This window comes from Saccopteryx leptura, chromosome 5, assembly GCF_036850995.1.
Source record: "Saccopteryx leptura isolate mSacLep1 chromosome 5, mSacLep1_pri_phased_curated, whole genome shotgun sequence".
NCBI lineage: Eukaryota > Metazoa > Chordata > Mammalia > Chiroptera > Emballonuridae > Saccopteryx > Saccopteryx leptura.
In genome coordinates, this window is record NC_089507.1 from 118,114,295 (window position 1) to 118,129,309 (window position 15,015).

At 43.6% G+C, this 15,015-nt stretch overlaps 1 protein-coding gene across 1 annotated transcript in view; it reads left to right on the top strand.

Annotated features, from left to right (window-relative positions):
* SVIL (supervillin) overlaps positions 1 to 15,015 on the top strand; it is a 193,996-nt gene that overhangs the window by 114,100 nt on the left and 64,881 nt on the right. The window contains exons 8-14 of the mRNA XM_066386805.1: positions 5,961 to 6,041; positions 8,655 to 9,551; positions 9,937 to 10,107; positions 10,774 to 10,808; positions 11,364 to 11,425; positions 11,727 to 11,866; positions 13,915 to 14,010. Of these exons, the coding sequence (XP_066242902.1) occupies positions 5,961 to 6,041; positions 8,655 to 9,551; positions 9,937 to 10,107; positions 10,774 to 10,808; positions 11,364 to 11,425; positions 11,727 to 11,866; positions 13,915 to 14,010 (1,482 nt within the window). The remainder of the gene's footprint in view (positions 1 to 5,960; positions 6,042 to 8,654; positions 9,552 to 9,936; positions 10,108 to 10,773; positions 10,809 to 11,363; positions 11,426 to 11,726; positions 11,867 to 13,914; positions 14,011 to 15,015) is intronic.

Here is a 15,015-nt window from a genome sequence, read left to right on the forward strand (position 1 = left end):
GAGGTGGTTGCTGCAGGCACAAAGGCAGAGATGTCTACTATAGACCTAAAAGGAAGGGGATGGATGAGGCTGACAACCAGGTGGGGACCAGTCCCTGAAGGCCTCAGATGACATGTCGAGGCATTTGGCCTTTGCCTTGTGGACCATTGGAAGTGCCTGAAGGATTCTAGAGCGAAGGTGATTGGTTATGTATTTTAGAAAAATCGCTCTGCAGGAGTGTGGAAGCTTGGTCTGAAGGAGAACTGATTCCAGTTCTTGCAATTACCCAGAAATGGGATAATGAAGTCTCTGGGTCCAAGTTAAGCTTTGCTGTTAACTTGGTCTTATCTGGCATTTCAGTAGATAATCTGGAAGTACTGATGGTAGGGTGATCGGATTTCTGGAAGAGGAGTTGTGCATAAAGAGAGAGGCACAGGAGAGATGGAGCAGGAAGAGAGGTAGGGGGAAAGGCCAGAGAGAGAAGAGGGAACAATTTCTCCAAAACAATACCAGAAATTAATTTTGTACTTTTATGCAGAGATGTGGTTTTGCATCTGGGTGTGAGCACCCCTGGAGCACGCTGCAGTGTTATAGTCAAGCCGTGCTCCACACTGGTAAGCCCAGCCCAAAACTTCCACCGTGTTGCATAGTTTGGGGATGTCTCCGAAAGAGCTAGGTCAGCTCTGCACTCTGAATCACCATTTTTGGGAGCCAAGCACCTTTTAATCAATTTTCCAAAGGAAGAATTTAGCTTCTTTCCCAATACCCACTCTGGGCTCTCCTCAGTGCTTAGCTCAGGTTTCTCAGTCTCTGGGCTTTGGGAGAAAGTCTGAAGGAAAGAAAAAAAAGATCCACCACAGAATTTGTGGAATTGGCCGTGTGTGGTCCACACTTTACTGACTTTTCATTTATTAATTTGTTTTGTTTTTAAAGGATGGAAAAATATATTTGAATGTAAATATCTCATTAACTGCCCTAAATTTCTGTGTCAAAATAAAACTTTAAACTGTGACTCTTGTCTAGATCAGTTATGAAGGTAGGCTGAGTAACAGATTTTAGAAGGCTTAAGTTTTTTTAATATTATTTTCATTGAGGTATAGTTTACGTAAATTCCCCCTTCTTAGTAGAATTCTGTGCATTTTGACAAAGATGTAAAGCTGTGTAACTATCACTACAATTAAGACAGAGAACAGCTCTATCAGCCCCAAATTCCCTTGTATTGACCCTGCCTTTGCAGTTGACACTGCCCACCCCCAGACCCTGACAACCAGCAACCCATTTTCTGTGCTATAGTTTTAGATTTTTAATACATAATGTTAACTATGTTAACACTAATGTTTCTCCTATGGTTAGGAGAAACATTAGTGTTAACTGTTTATAATCTTAAATGGTTGCAATTTAAATTTACAAGTAGTTTATACAGAGTTGATATTTTTATTTCAGCTGTCCTCATGAATTTTCAAAACCCAAGTCAGGTGTACACGCTGAAATGATTTTCCATGATGCTGGCGTTACTGATCTCACAGCCAATGTGCATGAATGTTAATTGATCAACAGATGACGTTTAGCGATTGTGATGTTGAAGCCTACAAAGTGCCTAAGGAAGTGGGACTTCATTTCGTGCATCAGGGGTCATGGCACATCGTTATTTTGTTCTGCTTGAGGAGCAGGGCTGCTGAGAGGTCTGTCCAGCTGAACTGAAATGTCCCCTTAGTCCTCAGAGCATTTGCTGTTCTCCCACATAATGTCCAGTCTCACCTGTTCTGGGTTCATTCCTCCCATACCCTTTCTCTTTTCCAGATGGGTAAGTCTTGCACATGTCCTCTGGTATAGATTGCTTTGGTGGGAGAAGGAGACACAAATTCAGTCCACTCGCCAAGTCTGGGCCCCAGCATCCCCCTTCTACTCTCAACCCCTGGAGCACACGAGCACTGGCTCCTCAGCTGCATCCTTACTCACCAAAGCCAGGACACTTAGAGGCCCAGACAGCGTAGGCTTGTATCCCCTAACACTGGTTTCAGTCCACACTTTCAGTAACAGACTTGTGATTCTTGGGCTGTTAGTATACAGGGGACCTTTTTGGGACCTTCCTTTCTTCACCTATAAAATGAGGATGAAAACTGTTGTGGGGATTATCCACTCCCCAAACACTTAGTGAGACCTACTGTTTGCCGTTCACTGTTCTGGGTGCTGATGATGCAACAGCCTGTTTTTTTCCCAAGAAGTGTATGTGACCTGGCGGGTGTGAGACAATAAATCAGCATGTCACATGGTTGGTGTGCTAGGTGCTATGAAGGAAGTTCAAGCAAGTCAGCAAAGGCAGAGGGAGAAAGGTAGGAGTTGCTACTTGCTAGAAAGTGGCTAGCAAGGTCCCTCTGAGAAGACGGAGGTTAAACAGAGCCCTGTGTAAAGTGAGGAAGCGAGCCATGCACCCGGTGTGGGTACCATGCGTGGATGTGTGAAGAGGTCCCAGTCACTAGCAAGGCAAGAGCATGGGCTGGAGGATGAGATGGGAATGAGATGTGTGGGCACGTGAGGCAGATCTGGAAGGACCTGCAGCCATCGTGGGGGCTTTGGCGTTTGCTCTACATTAAGCCATATAAAGATCTTGAAAAGAAAGAAGACAGGTCTGCCTTCCATTTTACATAATTCCCCTGGTTGCTAAGCTGAAAATAGACTGCTGGTGGGCAAGCATGAAAACAGGTAGGATAATTAGGAGGTCATCTCAGTGATCTAGGTAGGAGATGGCGGTGACTTGAATCCAAAGGATAGCAGCAGAGACAATGAAAAGACGTTATATTTGGAAGGTAATGCTAGGATTTGCTGATGACTTAGATGTGAGGTATGAGAGAAAGAGATGAGAGTCAAAAGTGACCTCAAGTTTTTGGTCAGGGCACCTCACAGCAGGAGTGGCCATTTGCTGAAGGAGGGATGGCCTCAGGACGAGTGAAACTTGCAGGGAAAGGAAGAGTTTGTTGTTTAGACATGTGAAAGTGAAGATGTCTGCCAGATATCCCAGTGCAAATGTCAAGTCGCCAGTTGGATCCAGGAGTCTGAGTTCAAGGGGGAGATTGGAGTGGAGGTGAAGGTTGGAAGGTGGTTGGCGTGCAGTGAACTCTGGATGAGGTCCTAGAGGCTGAGGCTGCTGGAGGAGAAGGAACAGAGAGAGCAGATGCCCTAAGCTGAGGGACACGGGTGGTGGAGGAGCTATAGAAGACAGGTGACAACAGTATCTAATGCTGTGTGGAGGCGAGTAAGGAAAGGATCAGGAAGTGCCCACACTCTGCAGAATGGTGGATAGGAGTGCCCAGGATAGCCTTGTTGACTTCAACTGTTAGCTTTTCAGTGAATTTAGGTCTCTCCCCACCACCTTGTCTTTATTTTCTGGTTTGGATGACAAAAAACCTCACCCAAATAAATGCCTTAGCCAACCTCAAAGACCCTGAAAGCGTTACTTGGAGAAATACTGTTCTAAATCCTCCTGCTTTTAAATTTACTTGAGACAAACTGACTTACTTGGGACAATGTCTGTAACATCTCTTTAACATATAAAAACAGTAATTCATAAATAGTGCCATGCTCTGTTGTCTATGAAGAAGGAAGAGGAGGAGACCAGCATTTTGAAGGGTTTATGATGTTCTCAGCACAGTACCTTTACCTATCTTATTTCTCATCAAATAATTTGTGGGCTCTATGAAATGTCAAAATTTGAGTATCCCGTCCCATGGTAGTAGTTACTTGGTTTTTTGCCCAGTTCCTTATCTAAGTTGTAATGATTATACGGAGCCCAGAAAGTCCTCATGTCTATGATTTCCATTTTACAAAACGCTGACTAAACATAGTCTTAACTCTCCTAATAATTTTTTTTTTATGGTGAGGCTAATCAAGTTTTATTTTTCTCAATGGAGGTCATATTCAGCAAGTTGTTGAGCACTTCACAATTTACAAAGTACTCTATTATTCAAAAAGCTCTTGAGCCTTAAAATAACTCTGTGATGTAGGCATATTGATTATTTAAACTTGATTTTCAAAAGCAAGTATCCACTAGTTCCTCTTCTTCCTCTATATTCCGTGCAGTGTTGCATTGTGTCCTTTCTTAGCTGTACACAATATGCCTGATGATTTCTATGTTTATCTAAATGTTAAGAAATTAGACCCTTAATAGTTGGAAATAAGATGGCGTCCCATACATCTGAATTGTTTATTGGCTACAGGCTAAACCTATGTTAATACTGGAAATGGGATGGTGGAGTGGATAGGCTTGGGTGTAGAAAGCTGGGGGTATATTACTGGAGAAACAGAAGTTTAAGCCTGACTGTGACAGATGTTAGTGGTCACAGACAGATTCTTGCTTTTCAATGCAAACTATAAAGCAATTTTAGAAAATTCAGAGAATTTTATTGTATTATCATTCTATTCTTTTGGAAATTGCTTTGCTCTAAAAATGTGTTTGCTGCCTGGTATTGAAGAATTCTTGCAGATAGGTTGGTAAGCATTTTAACTCACATGTAGAATTTTCCTTTTTTGTTTTTTTCTTTCTACATTGTAAAAAGATGTGAGTCAGTATTTTCCTCTTGTGTTTGCTTTCCATAGTTACCACTTAGTTGTCCTTGCCTAAGATTTTTCTCTGAAATACCTTCAGCCTGGCATAGGTATAACCGATCTTTGAACAACATGGCGGTTAGGGACACTACATTTAACTTGACTTCCCAAAAAGGTAACTACAGTCATCCCTTGGTATCTGCAGGGGATTGGTTCCAGGACCCCGCCCAAAGGAGACCAAAATCCACGGAAGCTCAAGTCCCTTATATAAAAGGGCATTAAGCAACACACACAGTCAGCCCTCCACATCCACAGTTTGTTCACTCCACAGATGGGACACCTAGGGGTACAGAGGGTCAACTGTATATTTACTGAAAAAAATCCACATATAAGTGGACCTGTGCCTTTTAAACCCACATTGTTCAAGGGTCAGATATACTTTGTCATATTCAACTTTGTTGTATATTCTGTTGCATATTGAGGAATGAATGTGTAAAAAAATATTGTATCTTGCCTAGTATGTTATAAGCTTTTTAATGGCTGGTGGATGCCTGATTCACCTCTATTACTTCTCAGAGCTTAGCTTAGCACCTTATGCATGGTAGGAACTCAATCAACATTTGTCGAACACACCGAGTTAGTATTGGTAGCTGTTGTGTCAGTGGCATTATTCAGTGATAAATATGTATAATATAATAGCAGTTAAAGATGCGATCTCATTGACTTTTTTTTTCTTACCTTTGTTTGATGTATATTGGACACTATTTTTATATTTAGCTACTTACCAATGTGCTTTAACAAAACTCATGGGTGATAAATTGCCTTATATTTTTAATACAGCTTTTTACAAGAGAATTGACTAATATTTGAGGGCCAACTGTGACTATTACAGATTTGTAATATTTTCAAATTACCTGAAAATTTCTATGTTTGTTGGCTTTAGATATGTTTATCTCTATCTCTTGATTTTAGTAGTGAATCAGATGTCCTGGGAATTCCATGGTGTGAATATAAACACCAGGGCAGAATGTGCTTATATATTTCAAAACCCAAGATTATGCTTTACTTAACAAAAATGAGCCTTTAGGTTTTAAATTATCATCAATTTTCTACAATTGCCTTAGTTTGAGTTTTGGTTTATGCTGACAAGCAAGAACCTGTCTATAACTACATTTGTACAGTTTGCAGTGACCATTGGAATCTGTCACAACCGGACTTGAACTTCTGTCTCTCCAGTCATCGAACCCCCATCTTCCTACACCCAAACCCATCATCCCTCTCCCTGTCTCCAGTATTACAGCAGGTTCTCCCGTAGCCAATAAACAGTTCAGTCTTATGGGATGCCATTTTATTTCCATCTATAAAGGGGTCAAATTTTTGTGTATATGTTGAGATTTTAATAGATATTTTCTGAAGCTTTTTTTTCTTGTACACAATAGTACAGGGAAACTGAAACATGAGTGGTTTCTCCAGAAAGATTCTGAAGGGGACACACCATCACTTATCAACTGGCCTTCCAGGTAGACCCAGTGGCAAGCCTTGGCTGCTGTGTGTTGAGTGCTTGCCCCCCCCCTGCCTCCTTGCCCACCCTGCCGGTCTGCACACCACCCACAGCCTAGTCTCCTCTTTCTAACAGCAGAGTGTTTACAAACTGTGTGTTCAAAGCGGACTGCTGGACATCACTGCCTGAGTCTTTGCTTTTCTCCTTCAACTGTCCTGACCCCCTCTAATGGCATTTCCTTTTATCCTCTTTTTGAAAATCTTTTGAGCTCTTGCATTTCTCTTCTCTCGAAAACTGGCACGTGCCATGCTCCCCACCCTTGGGCTGCTCCCAGCACAGGCCTGCGAGCCGACTGTGTCAGTCTGATCAGCACCCCTCTACCAGGCACGTCTGGCCTTTGTGTTCTTGTGTCTCCTCATCTGGAATCCAGTGGTTAGTTTTCAATATTTTAAAAGACGTTTTCTGGAGCTTTTTTTTCTTGTACACAATAGTACAGGGAAACTGAAACATGAGTGGTTTCTCCAGAAAGATTCCAAAGGGGACACACTGTCACTTGGAGGGCCTGTGGTTTTAAAAGCAGACAACCTCCCCCACCCCTATCATTTCATTTTTCAGGTTGAGGGCAGGGAGAGGCGGAAGGGTAAGAATGAGTAAGTAGTTGGCAGGACAAAGCAGCCATCTATTGAGTTCCTAGCAGTCACTTTGTTCTCCCGCAGAGGACAATGTGTAGATTGTCTCGGATTAGAAGGACACATTCCACAAGGGAAGTTGAACTGCACTTCAGTCTTCTTTTGATGAACAAAAGCTTGTAAATATAAAAATGCCCAACCCTGGCTAGTGAAAATAACAACTCAGAATCCGTTTTTCCCCCTAAATTGTTCATAGTGACTGCCCTTCATGTGTGCCTTTGATTTTCCTTTAATGAAGTTTACATAGATACCCTGTGTCTTATGTTGAAAAACATGTGGGAGTTTATATCAAATTTAGCCGGGACATTGGTCACTTAAAGAAATAGTCTCTTCCAAAGAAATAAGTATCAGAAATAACTAGTTTTGCTGACTAATATTAAATAAATAAAGGTTTTACATTTCCCAAGAAAAATCACTTTTCCCACACCAGAGACATTCTTCTTGTTTTATTATTCCCAGTTAGTAATCCATTCCTAAGCAGTTTCAATGATTTCCCCTTTCTCAATCAGGTACAGCATCTTAAAAAATAAGAAGAAGAACTAGCTAGGACTATGAAAGCCATGTGCTTTGCAAACATCACATTACATTTTGTCATTATTCTTTCCATTTAAAAGATACAGCGACTAAGCAGAAAGTTGCCTGAGTCCAACCATAGAACAGTGAGGCTTGTTTTTGGGGTTGTTTTTTTTTTTGTATTTTTTTCCAAAGTCAGAAGCGGGGAGGCAGTCAGACAGACTCCCTCATGCGCCCAACCAGGATCCACCTTATGCCCACCAGGGGGTGATGCTCTTCCCATGTGGGGCTTTGTTCCATTGTGGCCAGAGCCATTCTGGCGCCTGAGGCAGAAGCCATGGAGCCATCCTCAGCACCCGGGCCGACTCTGTTCCAATGGAGCCTTGGCTGCGGGAGGGGAAGAGAGAGACAGAGAGGAAGCAGAGGGGGGAGGGGGGAGAAGCAGATGGGCGCTTCTCCTGTGTGCCCTGGCCAGGAACCAAACCTGGGACTTCCACACACTGAGCCGATGCACTACTGCTGAGCCAACCAGCCAGGGCCTGAGGCTGGCTTTGAGCAGATATCTCCCAGGACCCCTGGCCAGAGCTCTTGGCTACTTTGCTTCTGCAGTAATTAGAAAAATAGACACTTGGCTTTTTAAAATGGATTTCAGCTTTGCTCTCAGATACTTAAATAGCTCCAGAAACAAATAGAGCAGTCTCTTTGTCACGTTGCTTTTTAACAACAGCCTAGGAGGAATTGCTATGCCACAGGAGAGAACCTGTTTCTTTCTGTTATTTCTATGCTCAAATCTATTTTCTCTAACATTCTTCTGGGTGCTACAGTTGCTCATGGTGATGATGTTCAGACTGGTGATGTGTCTTCTGAGTTGATGAGTGATGAATGCCGTCTGCATTGAATGTTATGTATTTGAAAGAGGTGATTATTTGTTGTGTCTTGAGTCCAATAAAAATAAATAAATCATCATGACTGCTCTTACACAGTTCAAGGAGATGATGAAATTACACTAGGCGAAGGCCTGCCTGGAAGCCACCCCACAGCCCCGTGCTAGGCCTGCACCTGTGGGAGCCCCCCTCCCGCTCACAGCAGTGGCACCCGGGGGTCGTGCACACCTCTGATGTATGTCCAGGGCGTTGCTGTGGCTTCTGGGTGTTTGTTCAGTCTGAAGGCAACAGTTCGCTCCCAGGACAGCCTCCGACCGCTCAGCTCTGCAGAGGGTGCCGGGAATTCTGCAGCCCCCTCCCAGCACATCAATGCACCTTTGGAAACTCATTCGAAACCATCCCTCTCGCAGGCAGTGGGTTTCTGACATTGAACACCCAAAATGCTTTCCCCCCCATAGTCCTCTGGTGACCCATGACGCACGCATGCTGCCTTCCCACTAAGTGGTTACCGTACTTCACAACTTACACCCTTTTTCTTTCTTCAAGAGTTAAAGTTAGAGAGAGATTGGTGAAAGAGGAGAGTGCACACAGCAGCCCTGACCTGGCAGCAGAGTCCTTAACTCGGAGGGGACATCAGTCTGGGCCGGCGCGTCCCCTGTCCTTTCATCCCGAGCACTCGGCCTCGGACAGGGTCCCCAGCCAGGCAGCTGGCCCTGCCCAACAGCCGAGCCGTGGCTATGTCCAGCCAGCGGACTCCGTGCACACCGCGCTGCTGGCGACCTCAGATACCCCAGAGAGCATGTCCGAGTGCAGCTGGGCAGAGTTGGCCACCCAGCACATCACAACACCTCCCGCTGTGAAGGCTCTTGAAGGTGAGAGGAGGGTGGCCCCCGTTCTCCATATTTACGAGCCCCGAGCAGAAGAAGATATGCCCCTCACAGAAGCACTTGAGCAAAGCAGGATAGCCCTCTCGGCTTTGAAGGACGGAGAGCTCCAGAGAAGCCATGAAAACCACACTGGAAATGAGGACTTGGGTCAGCCGGCTATTGGTACCATCATCTTGGACCATCAGAAGGAGCCAGAAAGCCTGGCCCACGCACATCAAGTTCAGCATCAGTTTCCTGAGAGAATGGGCAGGAGCGAAATGGTTTTATATGTTCAGAGCCAGCCTGTGTCCCAAGATGCCGGAGTGACAGGTCACCACAAAGAAGCACCTAGGAGGAAGCACAAGGTCCTCACCCGCTCCCTGTCTGACTACACAGGCCCCCCTCAGCTCCAGGCCCCACAGGGTAAGGACCCAGCCGCAAAGCGAGAACCCGAGCAGCCAGGTCCCAAAGCGGAGGGGCCCCACACGGACGTGAGCATGCTGGACACCAAGGTCTCCGTGGCCCAGCTCCGAAATGCATTTCTGGAGTCTGCCCGTGCGAGCAAGATACCTGAACTGTAGGTGATGTTTCCAACATCCTCCCGATGTGTCACTTGCACGTCCTTGGCAGAATTATTCACTTCTCAACTTGTGTTGTGTTCTGCATTGAGTCATGGTTAAGCTTAGCTCACAAGTATGCAGGGCAGACCATAGAGGACATGGCCCCAGAACTACCATTCTGCTTCGCCTACTAATGGGGAGCTGGAGGATTGGGTCTCTGGAATGCCCCACCTCCTTTTCATGCATGGGACGGGCATGCAGCGGGATTTGGTGGTACCTGTGCCTTGATTCACTGAGATGCATAAACCTTTACTCTATTCTCTCTCTCCTTCTCTCCCTCTCTCTCTCTCTCTGTCCCCCCCTTCTTCCCTGCTGAATCCTCTTTCCTGATGATTCTAATAGCCAATCACGGCTTGAGAGGCCAACCAAGGGAGGTGGCTTGCCTACCAGTGTGGAATGGGAGAGAGGGTCCCGGAAACCACGACGCTATTTTTCTCCTGGTGAAAATAGGAAAACTTCTGAGAGATTTAGAACTCAACCTGTAACCTCAGCAGAACGAAAGGAATCGGATAGGTAGGCACCTGTGTGTCAGGAAACCCAGGGAGCTCATCCAGGGGTTTCGCCACAGGGACAGTCCTGATGCTAGTTAAGTGGCGTGTGCAGGTTCTATAATTTCTCCCATCTCATCCATAAGCATTTCTGTTTGGCTTCTGTAAATGTATTTTTAAAGAATGTCGTCCATGACAACAGTATCCCAAGACACTGCTCTGAATTGCACTCAGACTGGAAGAAGTAAGGAATGTTTTTTAATTTTTTAAGCCCTTGTTATATTAGAATCCAAATTGAGTATTCACCTGATTATACAGTGAAAATAAATGAGGGATACTTATTTTATAAATGTCTGCCTACTTGTTGCATCTGAGTTTTATACGATCACTCGATCATCTCTAGACACAATAAGGGTTGTCTAAGAAATTGTCATTGGCCGTGCTCATTAAGTCATACTGGATGCTGGCTTGTCTCTACAAAAGTGCGCACTCGGCTGGTCTGTGTGCATATGTATGCTCTGGTGTCTGTTAACTGGACGTGTGTATTCACAACTAGAATTGCCATCAAGGTGATAGTCTTTAAGAAAGTTTACTTGCATTTTAATTTCACTTTTAATATGATATTTGATATGGCTCCTCTACTCCCGCCAGCTAATCTTTTGTCATTATTATTTGCTACTGTCTTTCCTAGGTCACCATCAAATTCAGAAATGCCAACTGCTGAGGGCAAGTATCTGTTTCCCTTTCGCTTTTTTATCCTCTCACCCAGATGAGATTTAAATAAGATTTTTTGCTTTTGGAGAATGAGATTATCATGCATATCTATTTCTGCAGGCTTCCTTTCTGTGAATATAATAAAACCAAACTAGAGTTTTCAGATGATCTTTCCCTTATTTTTGAGTTAGAGAATTGCTATGTGATAATAATATAACAACAGATTTAACCAAAGAAGCAGGTTTTTCTTATTACTGCTGCTATTGAACGATAAAAAAGAGACATTTCTTTACCCCCACACACACACCAAAAAACCATTAAATATCAATTTGTCAAATAGCACAGTAGAAAATTATGGTCTAGACAGAATTTTGTTTGATCAATTGCAATGGAAATGAACACCTTTCGCTGAGCAGAAGAATAGGTTCCTCACAAGGGAGCCGATTGTACTTTTTAGTATGTCTGTTCTTCTAGTCAAAGGATTTCTAGGCCAGCCATGGGAAACTTGTTAGAATCTTTACCTACGCTTGCTAATGATGTCCAGCTTTTATCTGTGGCTTTTTACAGATGAAGGAAAGGTGGATGAACGAGCCAAGTTGAGTGTTGCTGCCAAGAGGCTGCTTTTCAGGGTAAGACATTCTGTTGTATTTGAGTGGGCACTGTCACCTCTTAAGGGAGGTATCCACTGCTCTGGCCTGTGTCTTGCACCTGAGCCCTCTGCACCCACCTCGCTCTGGGCCACCTGTGGTTCTCCTCAGACCCTTGGTTGTTGCAACCACCAGCTGACCCAGCAGCGTGTTGGCTTCCCGTAATGATTCGAACCTCACGGACTGTTCCCTGGGGGGTAGCATGAGGGAACAGAGTAGAGACATTTTGCTGCCCCAAGATTTTTTCCTCAAATTCATGAGGATTTTATGTTTTTGATCTCAGGAAATGGAAAAATTGTTTGATGACAAAAATGTCCCAAAACGATGTTCAAGAAATGCGGCCGTGGAGCAAAGGCTGCGGCGTCTGCAAGATAGGTCCCACACACAGCCCGTGACCACCGAGGAGGTGGTCATTGCAGCCACGTGAGTCTCCCTTCTGCCCTCTGGGCTCTGGGCAATGTCTTCTTTAATTAAAAAAGGAAAAGACCTTTCTTTAAAGACTTTTAAATAAAGTGAGGTGATTGGGAGAGGGTTTAGTCAGAAGCCATAGAGAAGTTGGTATTTAGGGATTTTTCTTACTGGGGTCTCTCTGAACCTCATAATGGGATGTGTTATCTAGTGTATCTACTAGAAAAGCCTGTGGAGGAAATTTGTAATTTGTCTCTGCTTTTCTATTTATTTATTTATTTACTTACTTATTTATTTAGTGAGAGGCAGGGAGGCAGAGACAGACTCCCACATGCACCTTGACCAGGATCCACCTGACAAGTGCCTCCCAGGTGACACTCCGCCTGGCTGGGCTGCAGCTCTGATGCTTGGCAACTGAACTATTTTAGCACCTGAGGCTAAAGTCATGGAGCCATCCTCAGTACCCAGGACCAACTTTGCTTGAACCATTGGAACCATGGCTGTGGGAGGAAAAGAGAGACAGAGAAATGGGGAAAGGGGTGGAGAAGCAGATGGTTGCTTCTCCTGTGTGCCCTGACCAGGAATTGAACCTGGGACTTCCACACGCTGGCCGATGCTCTACCTCTGAGCCAACTGGCCAAGGCCTTTTTTTTTTAAATCTTTTTTACACTGGAAAATCTCCAACACGAAAGTAGATGGGTTATATAATGAACCTCATGTACCCTCACCCAGTCTTCACAAGCATCAGCTTCTGCTGCTCCTGAGTCCCATCCCACTTCCCCTTTCCTTGCACATTATTTTCAGGCAAACCCCCAATATCTTTTCTCTCACAAATATTTTAGTATATATCTTGAAAAGTGAAGGGTTCTTTTTGTTTTTAAATAACCAAACATTTTTAAAAATTAATTGGAAGGTTGATAACTTTTCAAGCTATAGAGGAAGTGATTTTTGGAGCACTATTCTAATATATTCAGCGTGGATTTACCAAAGTCATTCATTCAGGGATAATTATTTCCATCAAATGGAAATTTGTATTAGGATTTTTTAAAAATTGTTTTGTGCTTCCCCTGGACACACACACATGCATCACACTTGGTGTTAACTCCCTGAGGTGTTTATGTCACAACGCACACCTGTTTGATCACTTGCCTTCACATCCTTCCTCAGCTATTTCTCAACATTTTGGTATATATGTGGATAAATATATCTTATAACCTATTAGAACTTGAAACAAATCAGTTTTCTTTTTCATTTAAATTTTTATTTTTGAGGGGCTATTGTAAAATACTATGCAGCTACCCATGGTAACAGTAAATATAAGCAAAACAGTAAATATTAGCAAAAATTATCACATTGTAAGGCTTGCTGGGTCTACTTTGATGTGCCTCTAGATAATAGGAGGGCATGGATTCTTTAAAAAAAAAAATCAGAAAAACATTCTAAAAATGAGCATAATCTACTGATAGCCTGGCAGTTGACATCACTTTCTTTTGAGATTACTTTTTTTTATTGATTTTAATTCATTATGTTTACATAGATTCTAGTGTCCCCCTGAATGCACCCCCACCCCTATGTTCCCCTCAACATCCCCCTGCCCCCTTCCCCCAACGCCCTCCTCCCTTTTCTCCAGGATTGGCTTTTCTGCTCTCTATAACGCTGTGTTATGTGTATATAATTTCACCAGTCTCTTTCCAATGATCAGTGTGAACTGAGGAACAGAGTTGAGGCAGAGGCAGAATCAAAGGGACCAGAGGGAAAGCGGACAGAGGGAAAGGGGTGATAGGATGGGATCAGAGAAAAGAAAGGGAATGAAATTACTTCTTTAAACCAGGACATTTCTTCTGAAGGTAGCCTGTTCTTATTGCACTTACTTTGAGTCGTGTCTGTCTGTTATTTCCTAAGTTTGTTACTGCTTTTCAAGTTCTTTTGTGATCCTCTCAAAGTAATGAGCAAATGATGTTGAAATGTTTGATTTCACGTTTCTGGATGGGAAACTGTGCTTTCCTTAATGCTTCTTTCCTTTTCTCCTTATGAATGTTCCTTCTTTGGCTATTGCTTTAAAGTGAACCTCTCCCTGCTTCCTGCTCTGTGGCCACCCACCCTGTAATGACGAGACTTCCTAGTCCCACTGTAGCTAGGAGCACTGTGCAGCCCACCAGGTACTGGACAGCACCAGCAGCATGCGGCCCAAGGGCAAAGGGGCTAGACAGCAGATGGAGCCTTAGAGCCTTGAATGCCTTTTGTTTGTTTGACAAACAAGTCAGTGCAATGAGTTATTCCAGGAATGTGTGCCATAGTTTTTATCACAGTGCAAGATAACTTCATGTGAACTGCATGGAAAACATTTCATCTACCTGCCTCTGTGACGTGTTGGAACTAGGATCACACTAACTCGTCCATTTGTTTTGTTTTGTTTCATAAACATATCCATTCCTAAGAAATGTCCTTCTTCAGCCTAAAACACTAGCACTTAATAAAGATGAATAGAAAAATGGGAGTTAATGTAAATATTGAAATTCTGATAATACTCAGCTGTTGTTTTTTTAATGTGTAGAGACAGGTAGATGTTAAAAACAACCCTGTCTGTTTCAAATGTATAGACAATGCCATCATATTTGGGGTTAAGATATTAACAATGTATCATGTCTAAAAGATGTTTCATTATTGTGTTTTAAAATTTTGTCCTCAGGCATGTAAATACCCCATCAATGTTACTATTATGGGCCAAAACATAAAGGTGAAAAATAGGAATAAAAGAAGTAACAGGACAGTGCAGAAATAAAATTGGCACAAGCCGGAAGCTGAGACTTCGTTGGGGCAGGAGGGTGAAGTCAGCATCCCTGTTCACCTGTTGACCTTAGGGAAGACACCAAACAAGACAGGGTTGCTGTCTTCAGTACATACCCGGGAACTCCAACTCCGCTCGTTTTTCCGAGACAGTGTGTGCAGTGGGGATTGACAGGAGTCGGGGTGGAATAGACCTTTGCTGGAGTTGAGAATTGGATTGCCAGTGTCAGCAAGGGCCTTCTGAGGAGCCCCTGTGGCCATAGAACTGGAAGTCTGCTCTGCCGGAGAGCTGAAGGGACTTACCACTGTCTGAAAGGTCCTTTACTTTTCAAGTTGCTGGGAATTACAAATTTAAGTGCCTTAAAAAAATAATAATA